The sequence below is a fragment of the Paraphaeosphaeria sporulosa genome (genome assembly GCF_001642045.1).
Source record: "Paraphaeosphaeria sporulosa strain AP3s5-JAC2a unplaced genomic scaffold CC84scaffold_4, whole genome shotgun sequence".
In the NCBI taxonomy this organism is placed as follows: domain Eukaryota; kingdom Fungi; phylum Ascomycota; class Dothideomycetes; order Pleosporales; family Didymosphaeriaceae; genus Paraphaeosphaeria; species Paraphaeosphaeria sporulosa.
In genome coordinates this window covers 790,707-812,560 of record NW_017253363.1, presented here as the reverse complement: position 1 = coordinate 812,560, position 21,854 = coordinate 790,707, and the positions used below count along the sequence as shown (strand labels likewise).

The 21,854-nt window shown below is 53.7% G+C and overlaps 9 protein-coding genes across 9 annotated transcripts; 3 read left to right on the top strand and 6 right to left on the bottom strand.

Annotated features, from left to right (window-relative positions):
• Window positions 1–81: 81 nt before the first annotated feature.
• Window positions 82–2,644, top strand: CC84DRAFT_628004 (endoglucanase Cel5C). Its single transcript, XM_018186934.1, has 5 exons — window positions 82–293; window positions 436–504; window positions 559–894; window positions 949–1,529; window positions 1,611–2,644. The coding sequence occupies exons 1-5, from the start codon at window positions 215–217 to the stop codon at window positions 2,532–2,534; spliced, it is 1,989 nt and encodes a 662-aa protein (XP_018037211.1). The 5' UTR covers window positions 82–214; the 3' UTR covers window positions 2,535–2,644.
• CC84DRAFT_1258095 (beta-lactamase/transpeptidase-like protein) lies at window positions 2,644–4,648 on the bottom strand (the record flags this gene model as incomplete). The annotated part of the gene is made up of 5 exons (XM_018184793.1): window positions 4,094–4,648; window positions 3,774–4,037; window positions 3,569–3,622; window positions 2,865–3,512; window positions 2,644–2,729 (listed from the first exon to the last, which is right to left on the bottom strand). The coding sequence occupies exons 1-5, from the start codon at window positions 4,281–4,283 to the stop codon at window positions 2,644–2,646; spliced, it is 1,242 nt and encodes a 413-aa protein (XP_018037210.1). The 5' UTR covers window positions 4,284–4,648.
• A 169-nt stretch (window positions 4,649–4,817) lies between these two features.
• CC84DRAFT_1163148 (uncharacterized protein) lies at window positions 4,818–6,992 on the bottom strand. The gene is made up of 3 exons (XM_018178189.1): window positions 6,577–6,992; window positions 6,342–6,457; window positions 4,818–6,295 (listed from the first exon to the last, which is right to left on the bottom strand). The coding sequence occupies exons 1-3, from the start codon at window positions 6,682–6,684 to the stop codon at window positions 4,861–4,863; spliced, it is 1,659 nt and encodes a 552-aa protein (XP_018037209.1). The 5' UTR covers window positions 6,685–6,992; the 3' UTR covers window positions 4,818–4,860.
• On the top strand, window positions 6,779–7,830 carry CC84DRAFT_1163146 (DNA binding methylated-DNA--cysteine S-methyltransferase). The gene is made up of 4 exons (XM_018178188.1): window positions 6,779–7,186; window positions 7,238–7,341; window positions 7,394–7,427; window positions 7,483–7,830. Exons 1-4 carry the CDS (start codon window positions 7,115–7,117, stop codon window positions 7,636–7,638), a joined length of 366 nt encoding a protein of 121 aa, XP_018037208.1. The 5' UTR covers window positions 6,779–7,114; the 3' UTR covers window positions 7,639–7,830.
• CC84DRAFT_1163143 (uncharacterized protein) lies at window positions 7,507–9,888 on the bottom strand. Its single transcript, XM_018178187.1, has one exon. The coding sequence runs from the start codon at window positions 9,621–9,623 to the stop codon at window positions 7,869–7,871; it is 1,755 nt and encodes a 584-aa protein (XP_018037207.1). The 5' UTR covers window positions 9,624–9,888; the 3' UTR covers window positions 7,507–7,868.
• Window positions 9,889–10,257: 369 nt separating this feature from the next.
• Window positions 10,258–11,460, bottom strand: CC84DRAFT_1174751 (uncharacterized protein; the record flags this gene model as incomplete). Its single annotated transcript, XM_018180113.1, has 1 exon — window positions 10,258–11,460. The coding sequence occupies one exon, from the start codon at window positions 11,458–11,460 to the stop codon at window positions 10,258–10,260; it is 1,203 nt and encodes a 400-aa protein (XP_018037206.1).
• A 1,911-nt stretch (window positions 11,461–13,371) lies between these two features.
• CC84DRAFT_1174750 (RNA-binding domain-containing protein) lies at window positions 13,372–14,462 on the bottom strand (the record flags this gene model as incomplete). Its single annotated transcript, XM_018180112.1, has 4 exons — window positions 13,372–13,811; window positions 13,860–14,200; window positions 14,253–14,361; window positions 14,420–14,462. 4 exons carry the CDS (start codon window positions 14,460–14,462, stop codon window positions 13,372–13,374), a joined length of 933 nt encoding a protein of 310 aa, XP_018037205.1.
• Window positions 14,463–14,904: 442 nt separating this feature from the next.
• On the bottom strand, window positions 14,905–18,876 carry CC84DRAFT_1163139 (uncharacterized protein). Its single transcript, XM_018178186.1, has 5 exons — window positions 17,566–18,876; window positions 17,233–17,516; window positions 17,015–17,182; window positions 16,133–16,965; window positions 14,905–16,079 (listed from the first exon to the last, which is right to left on the bottom strand). Exons 1-5 carry the CDS (start codon window positions 18,686–18,688, stop codon window positions 15,149–15,151), a joined length of 3,339 nt encoding a protein of 1,112 aa, XP_018037204.1. The 5' UTR covers window positions 18,689–18,876; the 3' UTR covers window positions 14,905–15,148.
• Window positions 18,877–19,736: 860 nt separating this feature from the next.
• Window positions 19,737–21,007, top strand: CC84DRAFT_1088259 (6-phosphogluconate dehydrogenase C-terminal domain-like protein; the record flags this gene model as incomplete). Its single annotated transcript, XM_018174249.1, has 3 exons — window positions 19,737–19,932; window positions 20,182–20,363; window positions 20,408–21,007. The coding sequence occupies 3 exons, from the start codon at window positions 19,737–19,739 to the stop codon at window positions 21,005–21,007; spliced, it is 978 nt and encodes a 325-aa protein (XP_018037203.1).
• Between the last annotated feature and the right edge of the window lie 847 nt (window positions 21,008–21,854).

Sequence of the window (21,854 nt, the reverse complement as noted above, 5' to 3'; positions counted from 1 at the left end):
ACAAGGTATCCCCGGACCTAGGATGTTGCGCCGGGCTAGGAAATAGGGTGCGTTGCATAGGCGGGGAAGCGTGTTCATTGGAGGAAATGGGGATGTGCGCCGGCGCGGTCATTCTAGGGAAGTGTCGCGTCAGTGGTGTTGTGGGCTGGAGGGTATAAGGAGGAGATGGCCTGGGTATGGAGGAAGTGTGCTGCGCTGATCATCAAACGGCAATATGGTCGCTAGGCTTGGGTTGTTGCTCTTCGGAGCCCTTGTTCAGGGTGCGGTTGCTGCGAATGGACCGTACGCTCAATGTGAGTATTTCAACGTCTATAGTTCGTGGTTAAGTATTTGAGTACGCTGCGTTGCTCCTGTCCTGGAGGAGTAACACAGTACTCAAACTCTGGACCCAGTATTGTAAGGCCTTCGGAGGGCAGAGCTCACTGACCCGTATAGGCGGTGGCACAGGCTACACTGGCGAGACAACTTGTCCTTCTGGGTATACTTGCAAAGTTCAGAATGAATGTAAGCTGTCTATACAAAGCTCCTGATAGAGTCAAGCTCACACCACGTGCGTAGGGTACTACCAATGCGTCCCAGGGACAGCCGCCAGCTCGGCAGTCTCCTCTGCACGAACAAGCTCAAGCTCTGCGGTTAGCACGAAGCCTTCGACCACGCTGGTGACGTCTTCTACAAAGTCAGCATCAACATCGGCTTCCGCGTCCGCATCTGCATCTGCATCAGCATCTGCCACCTCGGGCGCTGGTGTAAAGTGCACTGGAACTTTCACACCGGTCTCTGCCAGTGCCTTCGTCAAGAACATAAATCCTGGGTGGAATTTGGGGAATACATTGGATGCGGTTGAAGACGAGGGTGATTGGAACAACCCGAAAGTCACGGCAGACACTTTTGACGGTTAGTATGTCTCTGAAGATACAGGACGGTACTAATTTGAGTGCCTTCCAACAGATATCAAGGCTGCCGGTTTCAAGGGTGTTCGACTACCCGTGACATGGGCTTACCACTTCACTACCGGCTCACCGAGCTGGGACGTAGATCCGGCGTGGCTACAGCGTGTCTCCGACGTGACCGACATGATCACCACTCGAGGCTTCTACACAATCGTCAACGTCCACCACGATAGCTGGGTCTGGGCCGACGTTACTGCCGCTGGGGCAAATCTCACCATGATCGAAGAGAAGTTCTACAGACTCTGGTACCAGATCGGGACGAAGCTTGCGTGCAAGGGGAGCCAGGTTGCGTTCGAGCCGATCAACGAGCCTCCGGGCACTACAGCTGCGCACGCGGATGAGATCAACAAATTGAACACCATTTTCCTGCAGGCTATTAGCGATGCTGGTGGGTTCAACGCGCAGAGAGTTGTAACCCTGGTGGGGGCCGGTGAGGATTCCATCAAGACGAGCCAATGGTTTAAACGGCCAGATGCGAAGTTCAAAAATCCATGGGCTATTCAGTACCATTACTACAGTCCATATGATTTCATCTTCTCTGCGTGGGGCAAGACGATCTGGGGCTCGGACGCTGATAAGGTAAGTTTTGGTCTCAACATGGCTCACAATCCCTTCTACACGGTAATCAGACAAAGGGATTCACTGACTTTCACCTTCTAGGCCGCCCTCGATGCTGACTTCGCGGCTATCCGCAACAACTTCACCGACGTTCCCCTCATCATCGGCGAATGGGATGCCAGTTACACGAACACCGAGACAGCAGCGCGCTGGAAGTACTTCGATTTCCTCATCCGCACAGCCAACAAATACAACACTGCAACTGTCCTGTGGGATAATGGCCTGGACCAATTTGACAGAATAAACCACGTCTGGCGGGATCCCACTGTTCTCAGTATCTTGACCAACACCACAGCGGGTACAACAAACAGCTTGCCAGATAGCACGACCGACGGTTCTGTGACAACGCAGTTCTCCTCTGCGTACGCTTACCACAAGGCTGGAGATGCAGTCACAGACGTAGTGCTGCCATACCTGTTCAACGGCAACACTGTCTCCAGCATCAAGAACGCTAAAACAGGGGCTGTTTTGACGAAGGGGGCTGACTACTCCACCAATTCCTCCGCGATAATCCTTACCTCTGCGTTTGTCAAGACGGTCATCACATCGAGCACTGCAACTGGCTCGCTCGCAAATCTCACAGTAACTTTCTCCTCTGGTGCCCCTAACACCATCGAGGTCGTTCAATACGCCACACCGGTCCTTGGATCTACTACTGCGAAATTGCCCGCTACATCAGCCGACCTCCCCATTCCAATCACATGGAAGGGACAGAGCCGCCCTGCAGCTGTCAAAGCCATCAAGAGCGACGGAGGCATTCTGATCGACGACTGGACCCAGTATCTCGGACCGTTGCAGCAAGGACGCATGACGTACTCTGGGCAGTGGGACTGGGATGCGAACAATGTCATCTTGAAGGCAACGGTGCTGGATGCGGTGAGAAGCGCAGGAAAGACGACTACATTTACGTTCGAGTTCTACCCACGCGAGCCAACAAATGTCGCCAATTTCACGTTGACGGTGTGAGGGTGGATCTCGCTCACAGTTGAGATTTGGGGCGTCGTATCCTTCCTCTGTAAAGACATTAAACTTTAGACAAGCGCTAGACCTAAATATATGGATTTGAAACTCGTTCTTACTCTAGCCCATCATAGATTGCTTTCTCTACACCAACCCATGCCTGGATGACCTTCGGATCACCGAAAGGAAGAATTTGGCCCGCTACGTGACGTTAGTATCTGAAACATTACGGCCTCTGCTTTGGGAGTGAAGGTATTGCACTACTCATCCTGGAGTAACACAGCGTACTCAAACTCTTGCTGAGAAACTGCAAAAATGTAACGCATATGCACTTACACAACATCCCAGCAACACCCTTCTCCCTATCAACCCACCAGAAAAGATTCGAGAGTCCGCACCACCACCCAGTGTTTGCGCCACGTCCTGTATCTCCCGGCGCAAGCGTAAGGAACATGCTCAACCCCCAGCCCTGCGGTGGATTCCCGGACTGAGGATACATCTCGGGCAGGCTGTTCGCCAATGTCGGATCCGCCGCTGCGAGGCCTGCACGTGCAAAGTCCGGCTGCTTCGGAATCTGGTTCTCCCACATCAGGTCCACCGTCTCCTTCTTCAGGATGCGGTTCCCCGTCGTTGGACTGACGCCGTCGTTGAGCAATGCAGTGAGGACCTTGACGTACTCCTTCGGTTTCGCGAACAGACCCGCGCCAGCGGAATGGAAGAACTTCTGCTGCTGCTCCTTCGTGGTCTGGTAGAAGGGGCGCCGGTAGAGATGGTCGCGCTCCGTCAGGGCGCCTGTTGCGGGGTCGCGCTGGTGCATGTAGGCAAGGTTGGCCTTCATCTTGTCGGTCGGGAACATGGTGACATCGGAGATGCCCAGGGGTTTGAAGATGTGCTCTTGCATGTAGTCATTCAGTTTCTGCCCCGTGTGGCGCTCGAGGATAATGCCGGCCCAGTCGATGTTCACGCCGTATTCCCACATGCTTCCTGCAAATTTGGTATATTGTTAGCCGAACTCCTCGTGTGGCCTTGGTCCGACTCACCTGGCTGGTTGACCATGGGAGAGTTCAAAATGTCTTCTTCATCGCCGTTGAATTCTGGATACAATCCGGTCAGAACTACTCCATGAGAACTATACGCAGTGCCAAGCCAGAAGTTCAAGCATAATCGGCCTGTACATTGCCAGGCCTGGGGCAACACCCGGCACTCAAACCTCTGACGTAGCGCTGCGGCCTAATTGGAACCCACCTGCGATCCCTACGGGCCTTCCGCGCATGCTGACCCTGGCATCGAAGAACGCATACGCGAAGCCGGCTGTGTGATTGAGCAGCATCCTCATCGTGACGCTGCCTTGCTGTTCAGCGCCATTGACACCATCAGCGTATACTTTTTTCGCGCCAATTTCCGGTGCGAGCTTTTTGATGAATTCAGGATCGTCCAGTGGTATGCTCCCCTGCTCAACAAGCTGCAAGACTGCAATGGTTGCAACGATCTTGGTACAGGACGCGATCCCTATATCAATAAAGTCAGATCAGAGGGTGCAGAGACCAGGGTGAGATTATATCTACAAAAGGTTGTGTCCATGTCCATGGGCTCCTGGGAGTTGACGCCACGTGTGCCAGAGGCGTGTTCTACGAGGGTCTTGCCGTCCTTGTCCACGGCCACGAACGTGAGACCATTCACGCCCGTGGGTCCCTCTTTGGTAGCGCCATCGAGGACCGATTTAATAATCTGAACGCTTTGGGCTGAGAGAGGCATTGCTGTTGAAATACTGAAGCCTGGTTCCTGATGCTGCGGCCGAGCATGAAACCTATCAGGTATGTATTGGGGAACAACACCGCATTTATACAGGGACACACGCGCCACATAAACTCGAGTCGTACGAAGCGTGTCGTTCTCAGCCGCACATGGCTTTGAATGGTCAGCAATATGGTCTGCTAGTTTTGGAAGCTAGTTTTCGCGGACAGCATCTAGATTTCTGCGGCAGAACGGGTTCCTACAAATGTATGTGAGCGTAAACGAACCCGCAGCCCCGCCCCCGCTTCCGATCCCCGCACCACTCGCGGAGGGCCACCGATCAACATGCAGTTCTACTATGCAACGCAACTTATGACAAGGAAAGCTCCTTCACTTCTTTTGTAAGCGCTGCGGTCCTGCGGAATGGCTGATGATTTTCTGCATCGAGCTTCTATAGCGCCAGGCTGAAAGTTTGAGCACGTTGTGCTGACCCACGATGCACTGGCCGATTGAGCTCACACATCGGATTGGTTACGGTACTGTGACAAGCATAGTATCTACAGTAGTGTACTATCCGCTCGTCCAGTTCTACACCACCCTAACAATTCAGCTCCGTGGTCCGACTCCATGCCTCTTGAGACACTATTCTCAGCACTTCTTCACCCTCGCGTTGACCTAATATCCTTTCGTTGACCATCTGTTCCAGCACCTCCCTCACTCCTCCTTGCTGTTCCTTCCAGCCGGGCTTAACAGCAACGGCACCACCCCCTTGCTCAAGAACCTGCTTCAGCACCTCAGCGACGACCGCCTTGGCACCGGCAGTCTTCGCTTGCTCTACATCTCCCGCTCTTTCACCGTAACTCTTCGCCCCACGGTAGAAAACTCCTGCATTAGAGACCAGCACGTTTCTACTCGAAATCCACGCGGTCTTGGCATCGTCCCGGAACGAGAGGCCGAAGCGGGTGAGGTCTATGTCCGCTCGTGTGTCGAATATGTCTGCGAGGCGAGATGGAGAGAGGAGAGCATTATGCGGAGGCTTGGCCAGTTGCGTCAGGGTCTTTTGTGCTTCGGATAATGCATTCCACTGAGTCTCCATGTCAGACGCGGCAGCTGACGATGCTTCAGCCACGTTCACCAGCGCGTCGGCGTAAGCGGATTGCTTTGCCACTTGCTGCTCCGGAGACTGGGGGCCCAGCATCAAGGTGGCAAATAAGTGGGAGACTGTGCTGGCATATTGTGGTGCTGTAATGTTTCCGCTGCGGTAAGATGCGTCGGCGACGGCGACTTGGAATATAGCGGCGGCAAGGAGGGCATCGTCTTTAGGGGTTAAGGCGTGCTCCGTTTTGGCGCTAGGGGATGATATGGACAGAGTAGGACCGGCGGCTTCGTCTTCGGTTAGAGGCCGTGGTGCGTTGTCTACCAGCGAGATAAGGGTCGAGATACTGGACCTCACTGTAGAAAGTCCCTCTTGAACTCGTTTTTCGAGGTTTGACAGCTCAGTGCTGTCGTACACGCCCAACAGTGTCGTCAAAGCACCAAGCTGAGCAGTGCAAGTTTCTAGAATGACCTCTGGGGACAGAGCCTCCTCGACGGTGGCCCATTCCCCAGCGGCAGAAGAACCTTCTGACGCAGCATCGGCATCCATTTGCTTGCCCGTTCCGGTGCCAACGTCTAACCTCACACCTCCATCATCAAGAGAAGCGTCGCCTTGTTCGTTCTGCATGTTCTTCCACTGCAAAGCCATCTGCTCATACTCACGCTGCTGTGCGGCAAGGACATTGGCGAAAAGATCCGCGGCCTCTTCGAGCAACACGCGAGCAGATGCTTTCCCCTCAGCTTCGGCCTCATCTTCCAACAGTGCTTCTGCTAATGAGCTGAGAACCTGTCCAGTATTGAATTGTACGTCCAGGTTGTCGCGGTTCAGCAGAAAGGCCGCACGGTGAGACGCCAAAGTCTCCTGCAGCAGGGTGATCTTGTTACCTAAGTGAGGCCCCACGCGTTCGTCTTCGCAAGCCTGGTATTCAAGATGAGCCCTGGATAAGTTTAGCGACAGTAAAAACGAGACAAACATCGACGTACTTGTTATATGCCAGATCAAAACTTTGCGGAAACTTTGCTAGTCCCTCATCGTACACCTGAACTGCTCGCTGAAAAAACCTCGCTGACTTGGCCGCGTCTCCAGCTCGCCATTTGCCCTAAATCTGATTGTTAGAACCAATGCCCGGTAACCAACTACACGGCAGCAAGCAACGCCTGCAGCGAAAAAAGGAAAGAAAATAAAAAGACTCTCTTCCAACCATGAGACAGAGCTTACCGCAGCCTGTTCAAATTCGTCTGCCGCCTCCAAGTACTCAACTTCGGACTGCGGATTCGAAGGCTTTGACTTGGCCTTAGCCTTGAAGTCCCTGTTCTTGGGCGGCATCCTTTGGTATCGACTCTTTGCTTGGTTCGACTGGCTAAAGGACTATCAGAAACAGGGTAATGTTGATAGAGATCACGCGAGTTGACTATGAGACCAAAATTATGCATGCAGTGACGTCTTGGCGCGCTCTAAAAAGAGACTGCGGGGCCTTTGCCAGTAACGACGTTCAAGAAAGCCCGTTTGCCAGCGCAGCGCTGGTGTCTGAGTCATCCCAGGATGGCGAAAGCATACAGCTGATTATAATATTCACTAAACGTCGGCGCCGCGCGCACGGACGTTTGTGCTGGCGCTCTGAGTGGTGACTTTGACAGCAAGTCCCGTGACTGCGCGTCACCCGAGGCAAAGCATATAACGCGTCCACGGTCCACGTGTAACATCATTTTGCAAAGCCCCGTGTTGTAAACCCTGATCTTACGAAGTGCTCACTACGATGCAGGCAAAGACGCTACCAGCAGGCAACGTGACAGCGTTCCAGACGCGTGTGTACACCCTCTTGCTCCAGGTTTGTCGGCCACGCCTTCAATTCATGCTCGAGTGTCTTACCGGTAGATAGATTCCCGAGGGCAAGGTTTCTACATATGCTGCACTTGCCAAGGCCCTGCAGAGTAGCCCCCGAGCAGTGGGTGGAGCGCTGCGCAACAATCCTTTTGCGCCAGAGTGAGCTTTGGCATCCTGAGTAGCGGATCCGTTCACATACTGATATGGCTAGGGTTCCTTGCCACCGGGTACTAGCAAGCACAGGTGTAAGATACATGTGTACTATAAGACTACTCAGATCTGACACTGACGCGCCTGCAGTTCATTGGCGGCTTCAAAGGAGATTGGGAGAAGGTGCCCAGCGGACAGAATCAGACGTCGAAGAGGGAGCTTCTCGCCGCCGAGGGTGTTCAGCTTGACGAAAATGGCTATTTAGTTGACAAGTCATGCTGGTGGGACAACTTTGACATCTCGTAAGGGGCGAAACAAGATAAAGCATTCGAGATGATCCCTGTTGCAGTGCACCCCGCATATCGGGTAGCCCATAACGACGGATACATTATGGCATTAGATGCCAAGAGGAAAGAATATGACTCATGATCGAACCACGGAGCGTTGCACCTGTCCCCTGTAAGATGGCAAACTCCCATTATTAGTCTGAAAGCTTGGATCCTGCTTTACTCCTCCTCTAGGGTAGCATAGGGTGCTCATGTGTTCGACAAGGCACTGCACAAAATCGCAACAACATTAAGCGTCCGATCCGCCCAATCTGCAAAGGCAATATCTAGTTTCAGAGTCTCCCAGTCGCTGTCATTCTTGATGACCGCGCGGCCTGCTGATCGCATTGCTTCGAGGCGATAGGGATGCAAACCCTCGTGGTCGTTGACCTGGAATGACGCTGTTTCCATGTTTTCAGCTTCAGGCCTCGGTGTAGCACAAACATGTGGACAATCGTCTGTGCCGGACACGGCTCTGTCCGATGCATCTGCTACAATGTTGCTTGGTCGCGAGACCATATCCATGAAGGTAGCTTCGTTGCTCGAATCATTGAGCTGAACATTGTTCGCAGCGACAGCAAGCCCACGAAGAGTATCGGGTCCTATGTCGAGCCTGCTTTTACACACTGGGTTTTTCGTTGGACGTTTGTATGTGTATTGCGCCATTAGATGGCCAATGCAGTCCAAAAGATCGGACCAGAATAACGAGAACAAAGGTGCTTCGGCTGTATGGTGCAGTCGAAGCGAGCCTATGATGCGCTCCTCCCGTTTTAAGAAGATGTTGATGTGTTTTATGTGAGGTGCCTCGCTAGTATTCTGCGGTGAAACGCTATGGTCACTCGATGAGAGGTCGACAATGGAGTGCGAAAACGGCAATGATGATGCTATGCTCAAATTCGTCGTGTTCGAGCCTTTGGGTGAAGTAGGCAGCTTCGTGAATCCAGGTGGAGCTTGTTGTTGCATAGCGAGTCCGGCTTTTTCAGCGGCTTCCAGACTGCCCTCCTTGCCCCTCGGAACCCCTTTGCGCGTTTCGATGGCGTATACGCGTTGTCGCTCATTTGTTACCATTCGACGAAGGAGGGGTGTGACAAGGCTCACAAGCTTGTTTCCATCTGTCGGCCATACCAGGTCGTTGTCTGCAAGTAGCTCGCCTTCTCCTAACGCTCTAGCAGCTTCTCGTGGATCTCCCTCACGTTGTCTCTTACTGGCTGCGGTTTCCCCAAAGTATCGTTCCCCGGCACCTCCGTCCAGAAACTCCCGCACGCAGTTGAACAATCGCAGCTTGACTATGTCCGTATCGCCTTTCCCTCTGTTGCCCACGCAATTTTGCCGCTCCGGATGTGCCGGATTAAGCATGTATGATTTGGCCTCGGCTTGGAGATGGAGGAAGCTTTCGGGTGAGAGCTGCAGCGACATGAAGAGCTTAGACATTGGTAAGCGCGTGTGTTTGCGAGTGTTCCTTTCTGAAGGTCGTCGGAAAAGTGCCGCCGCCGAATGGATTGCAGGATTATTTGGAGCGCAAGGAGTCGTATTGTCTGCTGGCGTCTCGAGACCTGGGTTGACTTGGGGCCCTTGATTGCCACGCGCAATATCCGGTGTTCCTTGCACCCGAGCGCGCTTGAATCCAGCTTCTGCACCGTCCTCGCACATCCCCGGAGCATCTGAAGTCCATTTCCTCTTCCCCTTTTGTGTAGCCATGGCGCGAGAAGTCTTGTGTCCCGCCAATGTCTGCGCCCTGTCGGCAGCAGTGGATGCAGCCTCGAGCAACTCTACGAAGTTGTGAGTTTCTTGTAGCGCGACGGCGGGTATATCGGACATCTGACAGGATGTGTACAAATCATCGTCCTTCGTCGAAGCGGATGGACAGCGAACATGGTCGCCAGTTTCTGGTGCTAACGTGACGTTTGCGGGTATCGCGTGGTGCTTGAAATATGGCGCGTTTACTGCTATATTGATAAACGCCATCCGATCGTAGGACGGCCCAGCGAGCCTTGCTGCTACCTAAAGGCCCTCTCAAGGCTGAGGCGAGTCAGTATACATCCATTGCGGCGCATTGATTGCGTAGACCAGGCCGTCCGGACTCACTGCTCACTGCGCCCCGCGAAGTAGGGAGGCTTCGAGCATGTCTCATGATGCCCCCAATTGAAGCGCTCGGCAGTAAGCGTGTTGCCGTGCTGTGTGATGGAATTACTCTACCTGCGGAGCGTTACTTGCTGAGCAACAGCTTCTTCCAGTGTTTGTTGTTTGCGGTGTTTGCATCTGCGCTGAGCGGGCGTGCTGCCTGTCTGATTGGCGGTGCAGCTCTCCTCCGAGAACATCAACCAGCAAAACACGGAATCATGCATTCCTTCACCAATCCGCGATCGCGGGCACACAGCAGTGGTTGGTGCATGGGCAACTACGTCGCCGAAAACCGTCTGAGATTTTTATCCTACACACGCTGTGGTACGCAGCGCGCACAGCAATAATTATTGTTTGGCCCGCGGACTCAAGAAAGGTTGTGGAATTGCTTCCGTTTTGTACCGGTACATGCTAACCACAGCTGAAGGGGCAGATATCCACCTTTGCTATTCGCACAAAGGTGCACAAGCCTCTATGATTAGAATCCGTCTCCTTCATGCCACTCCCGACCAGCTTCCTTAGCCCTATTCTTGGGATCTTTCCCTCTCTCCCAAGCGTCTGCCTTCAGCTTGTCGACAACAGGCCGCAGCTGCTGAATCTCTTTCTCCAATAAGACATTCTTGCCAGGCTCTGGCTTCTCCAGTTTCTCAGCATCCCCAAACCTGAGCTCGTCATTTGCTTCCTTGATCGCCTTTGCTTTGTCCCTCCAGTCGTTCAGCTCATGCTCGCGATCCTCCAGTTCATGCTTCTTTTTCAAGAACTCCTCGAACTCGTTCTCGCCTCCAAAGCAGCTGCCGTATTGGTCGCAGAAGCAGACGTGCTCTTTGGGGCAATATACATTGTTCCCCGTGAAGACGAACTGCCAGACGTATTCCCAAATGCGACCGGAAATGGAGTCGTGCAATTTTGTTGAGAAGAGCCAATTGCGATACCAGAGATATTGTGCGAATGGCTTGGCTTGAATGCGCTCACGGGAAAGTGCAAATTGGGCGCAACACGGCTGTGCCAGTACAGATGGCACCGGGTCGAGTGGGAATAGCTCGCTCCACGATTTGGCGAGTAGGTGTTCTTCTTGCTTGAAGACATTTTTCTCTGTCTCGCCGGGATTCATCCAGTCAGGACAACCTGGGTACCAATTGCATCGCATATTGACGAACCCTTCTCTCCATACCCGGGGGCGGCTTAATCTCTTGATCATGTCGGCGGCATTGTGCCCCAGGAGATCATCGTTGTGCCAAGTATACTGGTGTGCATGCATGAAAATGGCGACGTCAGGTAGATTGTCGTAGTGGTCAATGATCCAAGACAGATAAACCATAACCTCGTGGCCCTTGTTCTTGGGCGGGTGCAGCGGTGCGGTAGGGTCGTCGGCCACGTATATCGCCTTCTGTTGGCCGGCGAGCTCGCCCTCCATCCATCGTATATCCTCCCGCTTGGTTTTGGCAATCACCAAGACCGAAGTGTAGTTGTGATCAGGCGGCAGGGGCGATCCAGCCTTGAAGTTGGGCTTTGGATTCCAGTTGACAAAGTCCGGCTCTGTGTGCTCCGTGCCAACATGGTCACCAAAGTGCAGGTGCTGAGGCAAGTTTTGCCAGGACTCGTGCGCGGTGCGGCTGGAATATATGAAGAGGCACAAGAGAGCAACGCCGAGGGCGAAGAAGGGGAGCTTTCGCTGCGTCATGATACGCGAGCTGGGAAGGAGCGCGCCGCGGCTCGGGGAATTTGCGTGGGGTCCACGATCGCCAGTTGCTTTGTGGTAGCGGCGCGACCTGGTTGTTTGCGTGCTGCTCACACTTACGAGGTTCGTCGCGGCATGAGCGCGGGCGCGGCGGCGAATGCAATTCAGACCGCGAACGTGCGAGGTGGCATGGAACACAGTGGCCGTTTGGTGCGAATCTGGCCATCGCATCCCTTTTTACAGCGTCGTACTGCGCCGCGCAAGCCTGTGACCGAGCGTCGTCCAGGCAGCCCCACACCTTGCTCTACCTAACGCCCTTCGCAAAAGCTTTCAGGCGCTGGCTGTTCTGACTCCAAAAACAACCAACATACGTCGTGCAGGATGTGGCACAGTGGAGGCTGCGCAGTAGTCATATCACATTGTGGACTCGAGTCACAGTGGTACGTGATTGTGCAACGAAACGCTCTATCGTGTATTCGAAATCGCCCACAAGGTGCAACGGAAAAGAAGCTGGGTAGCCGCAGCCCTCGAGTCAGTAAGCTACGACTATGAGATCATTCTACGTTCGTGGCTTCAGGTGCATGTTCCGGTCGTCAGAGCCAACGTGAAACTCTGACCAGAACGATTAGCCTGCCGTTGTTGGCAGCCACGCTGCTAGGCCTAAGGTTTAATGGTGCAAGCGTGATCAAAGGACGCTTTACAGTGTGTGCTGGGTGAACTCGGACACCTTGACTACTAGAGTGTCTAGTCCTTCCTTGTGCTTACCACGTCCCTCGCCAGGAATGCTCATACGAGCCTGTGAGCGTGCGCGAATAGCTCGCAGGAACGATGTGACTGACGCAAGGTCGAAGATGCGCCAAGAGGGATTTGACAAGAATGGAAGGAAAGTCAACGCACCTCTGTTTACAGTCCCTGGACGAAACTCTGAGTACACCGACGTTTGTATTGCCCATCTTGGAGCAACACACTGTGCTCGAAATTTCGACTAGGGACCGGGCGCTGCACCAGCGGAATCGGTTGAGTTTAACATGCAATCGTACCCATTCTACCGCCACAGCACTAAAACAAGAGCCTGAGCACAATTAGCATGCCCATAGCCTCCCCCAGGGTAACACACTGTACTCAGACTTATGTCCTGGTGCTGTATGAGGCGGGTGGAAACTATGCCGGCAGAATGAAGGACGAAGTCCGTAACGCTGGTACAACCAAGAACGGATCGAGGATCGCCAATTCTTTTTATGGAATGGACCATCACTCTCGGGATTCAGATGATGTGGCGATGAAGGGAAGGCGAAAGACGTGGCAGGCATTGTAGCGGATGTTGATTGCTAGCGCACGTATTGATGAGCGCGGGCGATGACAGTTGCTGCTGGCATGGAGCCAGATATGATATTGAAGTATTTAGACAGTGCTGAGGGCGCGGATGTGGTGAAGACTGATAGCCGGGGACATATAGAAGTACAATTTGGTGTCGACGCAGACGAAGACGCATTGCGCACCCAAAGGCCAAGTCTGTGGCGTTGGGAACCTTTACCGAAATGTTGATACCGTTTCTCCTAAGGAAATCCACCGAGTGCCGAGAACCGTGATGAGATGCTGAGGCTACAAGATGGCAAACTATTCAGTATGCTACTTGCGCCGTGAACCTTATTGAAGAGCTTTTGTCGACCTAAACCCCGAACTGTGCCGTGATGCCGTATTATACCGAACCGCAAAAGTGTATAGGATTACATGAGACAAGAGTCGAGAATGGCAGAAAAGTTCAGTACACAATTTACCCCAGAAGGAGCAATGCAGTGTTCGAACAGTCGTGCCTTCATGCCTGATGACAGAACATCTGGATAGAGGTCGCTCAGTCTGTGTTGTGCTCCACAACTCAGAACTATTTCGGTTCTGATGGGGTCAGCGAGGCGTCTAGCGGGAGTAGCGTTCATCACCACCACGGTCCTCGTAAGGTCGACCACCACCACCACTACCACCACTGTACGCATCCTGACGAGGAGGGGGAGCGTCTCCATAGCCACCAGCACCACCGGCAGGTGGAGGAGGGCGCTCATTGTAGTATCCTCCACCTCCGCCACGGCGCTCCTCGCGGCCGCCGTAACGGTCGTCGCGGGAGGCATAGCGATCGACACCACGCGAGCTGTAGTCGTCTCGGTCGCGGCGATAGGGACGGTCCTCATAACGAGATCCTCGGTAGCCGTAGCCGCCTCCATAATCGTCACGACGGCCGCCTCCATATCCGCCTCCGCCTCCGCCAGAGTAGCCACCACCACCGCGACGGTCATCGTAACGGTCACCGTAGCGGGGAGGGCCTCCGCGACCTCCACGACCACCACCACTACCGCCGAACTCTGATGGCTATTAGCTTCTGTTCTTAATGCACAGTCTGAATTACTCACCACGCTTGGGCGGACCGTAGTACTTGCCCGGAGTTGGGGTACGGGGTCGAGCGCGACGGGCCTTCTCGATGCTCAGCGTCCTGCCCTGGTGGACTTCACCCTGGAGGCCCTCCTTGGCAGCATCGGCCTGGTCAGAGGTGACCATCTTGACGAAGCCAAAGCCGCGCGACTCCTTGGTGTGAGGGTCACGCATGATGTTGCACTTCTCGACCTCGCCATACTTCTCGAAGAGCCGAGTGACCTCTTCCTCGGTCAAGCTCGGGTGAATGCCAGTCACGAAGAGGTTGGAGCCAGGGTTGCGGCTGTTGTCGTCCTCGTCGCGCGAGTCTGGGGGCGGGCCGCTGTGTGCTGTCAGTACTGCTGCATCGACGGTAGGGTGGGAGCTGCAATTACCGGCTATCGCGATTGATGGGCGAAGCGCTGCGTTGGCGGGAATCATCTAGGTCGCGACGGTCGGCGCGCGGAGATCTGCTACGCTCGCGATCATAGCCACGGGGCTCGTCTGCGCGTCGTGTCAGTAAGCTTACGAGCAGCGAGCGAAGCGCAGGCGCAGGACATACCATCGTAGCCGCGTTGCTCGGACTCGTACTCCATCGAAGCCATGTTGTTGGATGATGGGTAGGTGTGGGTTGATGCTAGTCTCTTGGGCAGCGGAGTGGAATTTTTGGTGACTGATCGACGCTACGCAGCCGGTCGCAAGGGGTACCCCAAGGCTTGCGCTAGGCTGCCGTAAAGGGAAGAGGCGCGGTGGCTAAGGGTCGGTGGGTAAGAGGCGAGTGGAGAACAGGTCGCGGCAGGCGGCGCGGCGGTATTTATGGCTGCAGTCCAGAGAGCGACGTGTTGGTGAGTGAAGGAAACAAAGACGGCAGCCACGCGAGCTGAAGTGAGGCAGCAGCAACCGGGGTCACGGGCTCTTCACACCCTGTCAGCAGCGCTCGCGCCTTCCGCGTCCCGCGCCTCGTCTTTGATCATTATCGTTATTATCCTTACTGCGTCAGCCCTTCACCTGCACGGTGGCATTGGCTACGTGTCAGACACATAGTGTTGCTTACTTTGAGAGGGACCTCTCTGGTTGATTATACATAAACATAATGCATCCGCGCTAATAGTGCTGTGCAACCCTTGCAGGGCGAAACACGTCCAAACTGGCACAAAATCCTCCAAGCAGAACCAGGTATAACAGAAAAACCCTAATGTGTACACTTCGAAATGCACACAGTAATACAAGCCCCGCTCGCGCCGTCAAATCATGAACAGACATCAAGTACACCTTCGCTCCCTTCGGGGTGCTACCGAAGGCCACGGTTTCTGTTGCGCTTGTTTCGTGCTACTTCTTGCTCCGAGGCAACTGCTTCTGGAATCATACCTTCAGAGCCGGCAAGGCCATTCAGCTCTTCGTCGTCTAATTCACTCAACTCTTCGCTCATATCCCGTAATACGTCTCGACCCCGCCAGCGCTCCTCGTATACGGTTGTCCCTTCAGGATCGAACTCTTTCATGTACCAAGGTATGCCGCCATGATGAATCGGGCCAAGCAAATCTTGATCCGATCCCGGGGGTGTGGGCGGTGCTGCGGTTGTGTTGTTCGCTTGAGCGTCATCCACATCCATGGCATCAGTATCCGGAACCACCTGCATCGTGTGCTGTCCAAGTTGAGCAGCGATCGCAGCCTCGTCGGCAGCCTCATCCCGTGCAGAACGGTGGACTTCTGATAATTCCTCAGGTGTAGGTGCATGCGCAATTGATTCGTCGCTTTTGGCCGCGACCCCGTCCATCATCGTCTTTGTGGCTTGGACAGCACCACCAGAGGCCCCGTTCTCGATACTCGCATGTACACCATTGGCACCAGTCGCAGTAGGTGGTCGCGTGAGTAATTTCTGTTCAAGTATCGCCTCAAGATTCGGGATCTCTCTTTCAAACGGTCTGCCAGCCAAGTCCGACTCTTTGTGCATCGCATCATCGAACAAAGGTTGAATACCCTTGATGATGCGCTTGGCCAACTTCTTCTTTTCCTTTTGCTCGGTAGTTAGAACGCCGTGAGCAACGCCGCTAAGCTGTTGTTCGGCATCGCCAACGTCCGCAATGGCAGCAAAGCCAATGACTGAGCTTAAGGCAGCCACTATGTCTTCGCCGAAGGTTTGTACAGACGTGTAAAACTTCTCCGCAAGCCTAGTTTGCAGTTCCAGAAGGCCATCTTTGAAGACGTCTTTGTTGTCGTACCTGCAATTATATATTAGCAATGCATTGATCTTGACGGGAGAAGCACAACTCACGTTGCAGCTCGCTCAAGGATCGGTTCGAGTAACGGCGCAATTGGGAAATACATAGCATCAAGCATGCTTCTTAGTATCATGACTTCCTTGAGCTTCTCGGCCTCGCGTTTCTTGACCGATTCGCATAGAAGCAGAATCGATTCCATGTCATCCTCAAGACGCTCTGCAAACTGGATGCGGCGTTGAAGTCTGGGTCGGCCGACCGCGCCCATGCCAGCAAAGTTACGACGAGTGATTTCCATTGATGAGAATGCATCCAATTGAAGTTGAAGTCGTTTGATCAGGGCTGCGCCACGCCGCGCTTCTCGTTTCAGTGTCCAGTATTTGCAAGCCTCCTGGACAAACTCTTTGCGTTTACGAACGTTGAATCGTATGAGCGAGTTTTCTACGTTGTGGTACACGGCGTGGGGTACGACTGGAGCTCCAGATGGAAGTCGCCAAGATTTCACTGGTGGACCTGTACGTCTGCGTCGATTGCCGGAGCCGTCGTCTTCCTCCAGGCCTTCCACGGATGGGACCGGGTGCGAAGAGCCAATCGACAAAGCATAAGCCTGGCTGTCACCCCAACGAACGTGTCGCATCGTCTGTCGATAGAAGTACTTAGCTTCAACTAACGCACCTTCCACGTCGTTCTCCCGGCGCCAGTCGCTCGGTGAGTGTCTGTCACAGTAGGCTTTCAAAACGCTAGCGTCATGTGGGTTTTGAGATGAGGAAGATTTCATCTTCAGACATAATCGAGCCTTGCGCGCGCATGTCACATGGAACGCTTCGAAGCAGGACTTGTGGCCACATTGAATGCATGCGCCCATCTTCTGCTTGCATATATAGCACGTCTAAACCCGAATTAGCGACATCAGAGAGCATTTTTACGAAGAGTCATACCAGCTTCCATCGCGTCTTTGGTACCTTTTCAACATCTTGCACTGGCTCTTGGAAGGTCGTGTTTGCTAATGAGACTTCAGGAATCCACATGGCGCAGAGCAAATGCGCCCATTTCATGGCAGTGGTCTGTTTGAATGCACCGTCTATGTTTGGACAGAAGATGCAACCCTGTAATAGTCAGCGTAACGTGCATTCGACGCGCAAGGAATAGAACGTACCGGCTGTTCACTGACAGGGGTTCCACGCCCCACTAACTGACATCGTCTGCATAGCCACTGTCCTTCCGGTATGAATGGTACGCCATAGCACTCTTGGTGCACTGCCAGGTCGCAACCATCGCAAAATACTATAGCATTGGTGTTCTCGCAGTCACCGTCGTCGCAGACAGCGCACTTTGTGTCCTGCTCGTCACCTTGGCCCGCGGGCTCTCCATTTACTGCAGCTGCTGAGCTTGATCGTGGTCGGTGGGTTTGAGGAGGTTTCGGATTTGGTTTAGGTATACCTGGACTCGGATTAGCCATTTGCAACTCAGAAGCGACGCAGGATCCTACGTTTCTCTAGAGCATGCCACTCTTTCTCAATTTGTGTGATGGTGACCTCGAATATTGCCGGTTTGATGGCTTCTACGCCCTCATCTCGCCGCTGTGCATTGACGGTCTCCAGCCACTGATCGTCCTGTTCGTCCATGTCGTACTCCACGCGTCCAACGCCGACGGCGCTCGAGCCATCGCCTTCTGATTGTAAGGTTAGGTCCAAATCCTCTTCGATCGATCCCTCAGGCACACGAATCAAGGCCTTCTCCGGCTTCGCGAAGATCTCGCTTTCCTGATAGCCAATGCTTGCCATTGTCCGGTCAACGTAATTGATCTTGACAGCTTCACTCTCTTCATATGCCTTGAAAGTTTCCACTTGACGAGTAGAGGGTTTGGGAAGATTCAATTTCTCCTTTGGATTCATAGTCGGCAAGGGATTGATGCGCGGTCGTGGCGGCGAGCCTAATCCACTCAGCATGGAGTCGGTTTTGCGGGGCGGTCGTCCTGGGCCCCGTTTTCTGGGGGTCAGCTGGAGGCCATTTGTGGTGGTGGCATCTTGCGAAGCCTGCTGCTGGGCGCGAACACCCTCGAAATGGGCAGACACCCCACTGTCGATTGCGTACTGGCCGGTCGAAAAACCGTTCACGGGCGTGCCGGGCGCAGAGTCTGGGGGGCTTATTCCATCGACCTGGTCTGCGCTGAATATGGGCAGTTCGAGGTCGATGTCCAACGTCTGGTGAAATTCTTCCCACCCGCGCTCCTCGCGCGGCTTGTATCCATCGTTTTGCGCCACTGCGGCGGCGACGGCGGCGGCCGAACTGGAGCGTGGCCCAGCCGGCGGTCTTTCGCGTCGAGGGCGAGAGTATGAGGGCGAGGGCGCGTCGAGAGGCAGGCCCTGTCGTTCAGCGTTCATGCGGCCGATGCGGCCTCGGGGTCCAATGTATGCGTAGCCGCCAGGTCCTGTGCCGCCCACTGGTGTCTCGATGCCGTCCTCGTCGACGTATCTACCGCCTCCTCCAGGCCCGCCCGGTATGTATTTTCGTTTCTTGAGTGGAGGCGCGGAATCGGATATGGTTCGCTTGTTGAGCGGTCGCCCGGAGCTCCTCACGCGTGGTCTGGGAGTGCCGGGCAGCGGCGCCATTGGAAGAATGTGGGTCCAGCCGAAGGTCGACGAAGGGCGCGCTCTCCTGGATGCGGGACGGGGGGTTCAACGCGTGGAGACGTCGCGAGCGCGGCGGCGGGGTTTCCTGCGCGTTGGTGCGGTGCAGCGCAACAGCAGCGCGTTCGTCAGCCGTGCGGCAGAAGCGACAGCAGACGTGTGGAAGCGTGTCTGCGATGGGGACTCCACGGTATCTCCTGCTGAGGTTGGCCGTGCCCGCTCGGGCTAGGTTGCGCTAGTCCGAGAAAAGCTTAGACTCGCCACCCAAGCGTGGAGGTGCAGAAAGCTTGTCAGTAGCCGTGAAAGGCGCGTCAACTGCTATTTCCACACGACTCGTGCGCTCTGGCGCTTTCTGGCAGGTGATGTCAATGGTGCCAGTCTAAGCATACCATGCTCTTCACTATTGCGCCGTGAAAGATGGGAAGACGAGCGAGTGACCAGGCCTATCACCTGCTGTCAAGGCCATAGCATCCGGCAAGCGAAGCATTCTGTCCTGGACATGGCTCTAGATATCTCAAGTAAACCTCAAAACGGCTATTGCCAGTACCATGCAGATTTGTTTGCACTTGCGTAGCAAAGCGGACTGCAGCGACTGAGATGCACTTATGATTGGCAAAGCGGGTCAACATTTCAAGAGGCTGCTCATCGCATCGTGTCTGCAAAGAATATCTTCTTTGCTGTATGGATGACTGTACTTTGTCTGCAGTAGTGAGTAGACACAGGGTCATTCCAATGCCACCTGACAGCGGTCAAGCGTGGATATAGCGCAAGTGGAAATCGTAGACTTCACGTAGCATATACGTTTGGCTTAAATAGACTCCGATACATTTCTTTTGTGTGACTCCGTATTCACCTGGCGATGGTTGTTGCACGTGTGAAGTCGTGCTTGCCCCGCCACCGTCCATTCGGTTAGAACCTCCGCAATGTCTCCATCCACGCGCCGCAGGCAACAACCCTCCCGCCTCCATCATCGCTTGGCTCACCATCTTTGACTTTCGGTCACATTAGAGCTGTTTGTTCAAATTCAATCATGGCCACTCCCAAGGCTATAGTAGGAGTCCTTTCCATCGGCCAGATGGGGTTTGGGGTCGCAAAATTACTTCTAGCCCATGGCTTTCATGTTATCACCAATGTGGGGGATAGGAGTTTCGCGACGCAAGAACGTGCCAAATCTGCATCCATCGAGTGTGCCTCGTCGGATTCTGAGCTCGTTGCCAAAGCAGACTGTGAGCCGTATTCCAATTAAACACATTGTGGGTATCTTACAACCATTCGATGATCGCGAGTGTATCGACTACGGTGCTAGAACAAAGGTCTGATTACGTTGTGTTACCGAACTCTGTCTTGGTACTGTATGCATTGGAAAATCTTGTCTCGTCAGCCGTTTTAGAGGTTGCATCCTGGAAAGGTCTGGTCGTGATGCATGTTCACCATTCCCCGCTGGTGCACTAGACTGACTTGGGCCTCTCACCTAGACATATTATCAATCGTACCTCCGAGAGATGCAAAAGCTACCGCAGAGCGTATCTTGAATATTTTCAATCACGAAGTTGACCCGAGGACTGGAAAGAAAGAACAACTGTATTATGCAGACTTGAATGCGGTGTCCCCGGAGACCGCCAGAAACATAAGTGAATTATTCCAGCAAGAACCACGAGTAAGTCAGAAATACCACCGCTTCAGCTGGTACTGTGCTAACAGTGTAAGATCCGATTCATCGACGGCGGAATAATCGGAGGTCCTCCATCCCCCACCCCAGACACAGGAGGTTGGAAGCGCCCTGGCATCCCAATGTCAGGACCCCATCCACTTTCCGACGCGCCTATCGCCGGACGCGAACTCGCCGACACCCTCAATACGCGTTACCTGAATGCCGATATCGGCACAGCTTCCGGCCTCAAATGTACCTTCGCGGCTCTATCCAAAGGCTTCACTGCTCTGGCACTCCAGTCTTTTACCACAGCGGCGTCGCTTGGTGTGCTACCGGAACTGCAGGATTACATCTCAGAGTACAATCCCAGTGCGAAGGTCCGCGCTGAGAAGGGCGTTACTGGGTGTCCACCAAAAGCCTACAGATGGGTTGAGGAAATGAATCAGATAGGGCAGTGTTTTGAGCTTGAAGGGGGTTGGCCAGCAAGTGCGAATGTCTTCCGAAGTGTGGCGAGTGTGTATGAACAGCTGGCTGTTACAGTGGAGGAAAGAGGTGGGGCGGAAGGCATGGATGAATTGGAGGGCGCGCTTTCAGCGCTAACGAAGAGTTTGAAAGATGGGAATGATCTCCCTAAGATTAGAATCGACTGATCGTTTGTGACAGTCCAAATGACAACAAATATAGAATTCCCAAGCTTCATACCCCGCCGAAGGGCCGAAGCGCTGTGAAAGACAGGCTGGTCGCGATTTAATCACTGCAAGTAATTTAAGCACACTGTCCTTCGATACATTTTTTAGTCTAGAAAGTCACTCGATGATTCAGCGGCTGTTCTACGAAATACTTTAAAGTTCAGTTGATCTATGAATCTCGGCATCAGCGCGAGTTCAGGGCCCTCCGCGTTTTGGAGACAATTGACCATGAACAAACTCGCATAAGTCCAAAGACCTATAAAAAGCGCTCTGTTCGATATACACAGTGCGTTTACCTAATTACCCGTGGTTCTGAAAAGTGGTGATGGTGGTAATCAGCAAATGAGGACGACTATGAGGGCCCAGCCAGCGGCGGGCTAGAGAGTCCCCGAGTGCTGCTTATGTCCACAGACAATGTCATCAAACGTTTGAGAGGTGCAGAAATCATACGGAACAAAAAGAAGTGAATCGGTAATGGGTGCACAAGTGATAAGTAAATCGAGACAATCCGGTGCGCCTAGCGGACCCGCGGAATAAGAGTACCTAAGCGCCCATAGTACCCACGAACTATGTTTCTAGGCAATATTTAGATGCAAAGAAGGTCTCGATGTCAAAAAAGAAGCGAATCCACTGTTTGGCGGTACTGGGAATCGAACTGTTACAGTCAGTACAGAGCATTGAAATCCTCTCAGAAGAGGGCCAACCTACCCCAGGCTGGCGCGGTATTTGAACCACAACGCGACGTCGTACCACTTGACCATACCACCGTGTTATTGTGGTGAATTGAGCGTATTCAGGCAAAAAGAAG

Excerpts from the sequence above, each read along its gene's own strand:
- CC84DRAFT_1163148 (XM_018178189.1), bottom strand. The coding sequence starts at position 6,684 with ATGCCGCCCAAGAACAGGGACTTCAAGGCTAAGGCCAAGTCAAAGCCT. Across the intron at positions 6,458-6,576 it reads ACGAATTTGAACAGGCTGCG|GGCAAATGGCGAGCTGGAGA; the intron begins GTAAGCTCTGTC and ends AATCAGATTTAG. Across the intron at positions 6,296-6,341 it reads TTTGATCTGGCATATAACAA|GGCTCATCTTGAATACCAGG; the intron begins GTACGTCGATGT and ends AAACTTATCCAG.
- CC84DRAFT_628004 (XM_018186934.1), top strand. The coding sequence starts at position 215 with ATGGTCGCTAGGCTTGGGTTGTTGCTCTTCGGAGCCCTTGTTCAGGGT. Across the intron at positions 505-558 it reads TTGCAAAGTTCAGAATGAAT|GGTACTACCAATGCGTCCCA; the intron begins GTAAGCTGTCTA and ends CCACGTGCGTAG. Across the intron at positions 895-948 it reads CACGGCAGACACTTTTGACG|ATATCAAGGCTGCCGGTTTC; the intron begins GTTAGTATGTCT and ends GCCTTCCAACAG.
- CC84DRAFT_1163146 (XM_018178188.1), top strand. The coding sequence starts at position 7,115 with ATGCAGGCAAAGACGCTACCAGCAGGCAACGTGACAGCGTTCCAGACG. Across the intron at positions 7,187-7,237 it reads TGTACACCCTCTTGCTCCAG|ATTCCCGAGGGCAAGGTTTC; the intron begins GTTTGTCGGCCA and ends ACCGGTAGATAG. Across the intron at positions 7,342-7,393 it reads AACAATCCTTTTGCGCCAGA|GGTTCCTTGCCACCGGGTAC; the intron begins GTGAGCTTTGGC and ends TGATATGGCTAG.
- CC84DRAFT_1163143 (XM_018178187.1), bottom strand. The coding sequence starts at position 9,623 with ATGGCGTTTATCAATATAGCAGTAAACGCGCCATATTTCAAGCACCAC.
- CC84DRAFT_1163139 (XM_018178186.1), bottom strand. The coding sequence starts at position 18,688 with ATGGCGCCGCTGCCCGGCACTCCCAGACCACGCGTGAGGAGCTCCGGG. Across the intron at positions 16,966-17,014 it reads CAAAGACGCGATGGAAGCTG|ACGTGCTATATATGCAAGCA; the intron begins GTATGACTCTTC and ends ATTCGGGTTTAG. Across the intron at positions 16,080-16,132 it reads ATCCTTGAGCGAGCTGCAAC|GTACGACAACAAAGACGTCT; the intron begins GTGAGTTGTGCT and ends ATATAATTGCAG.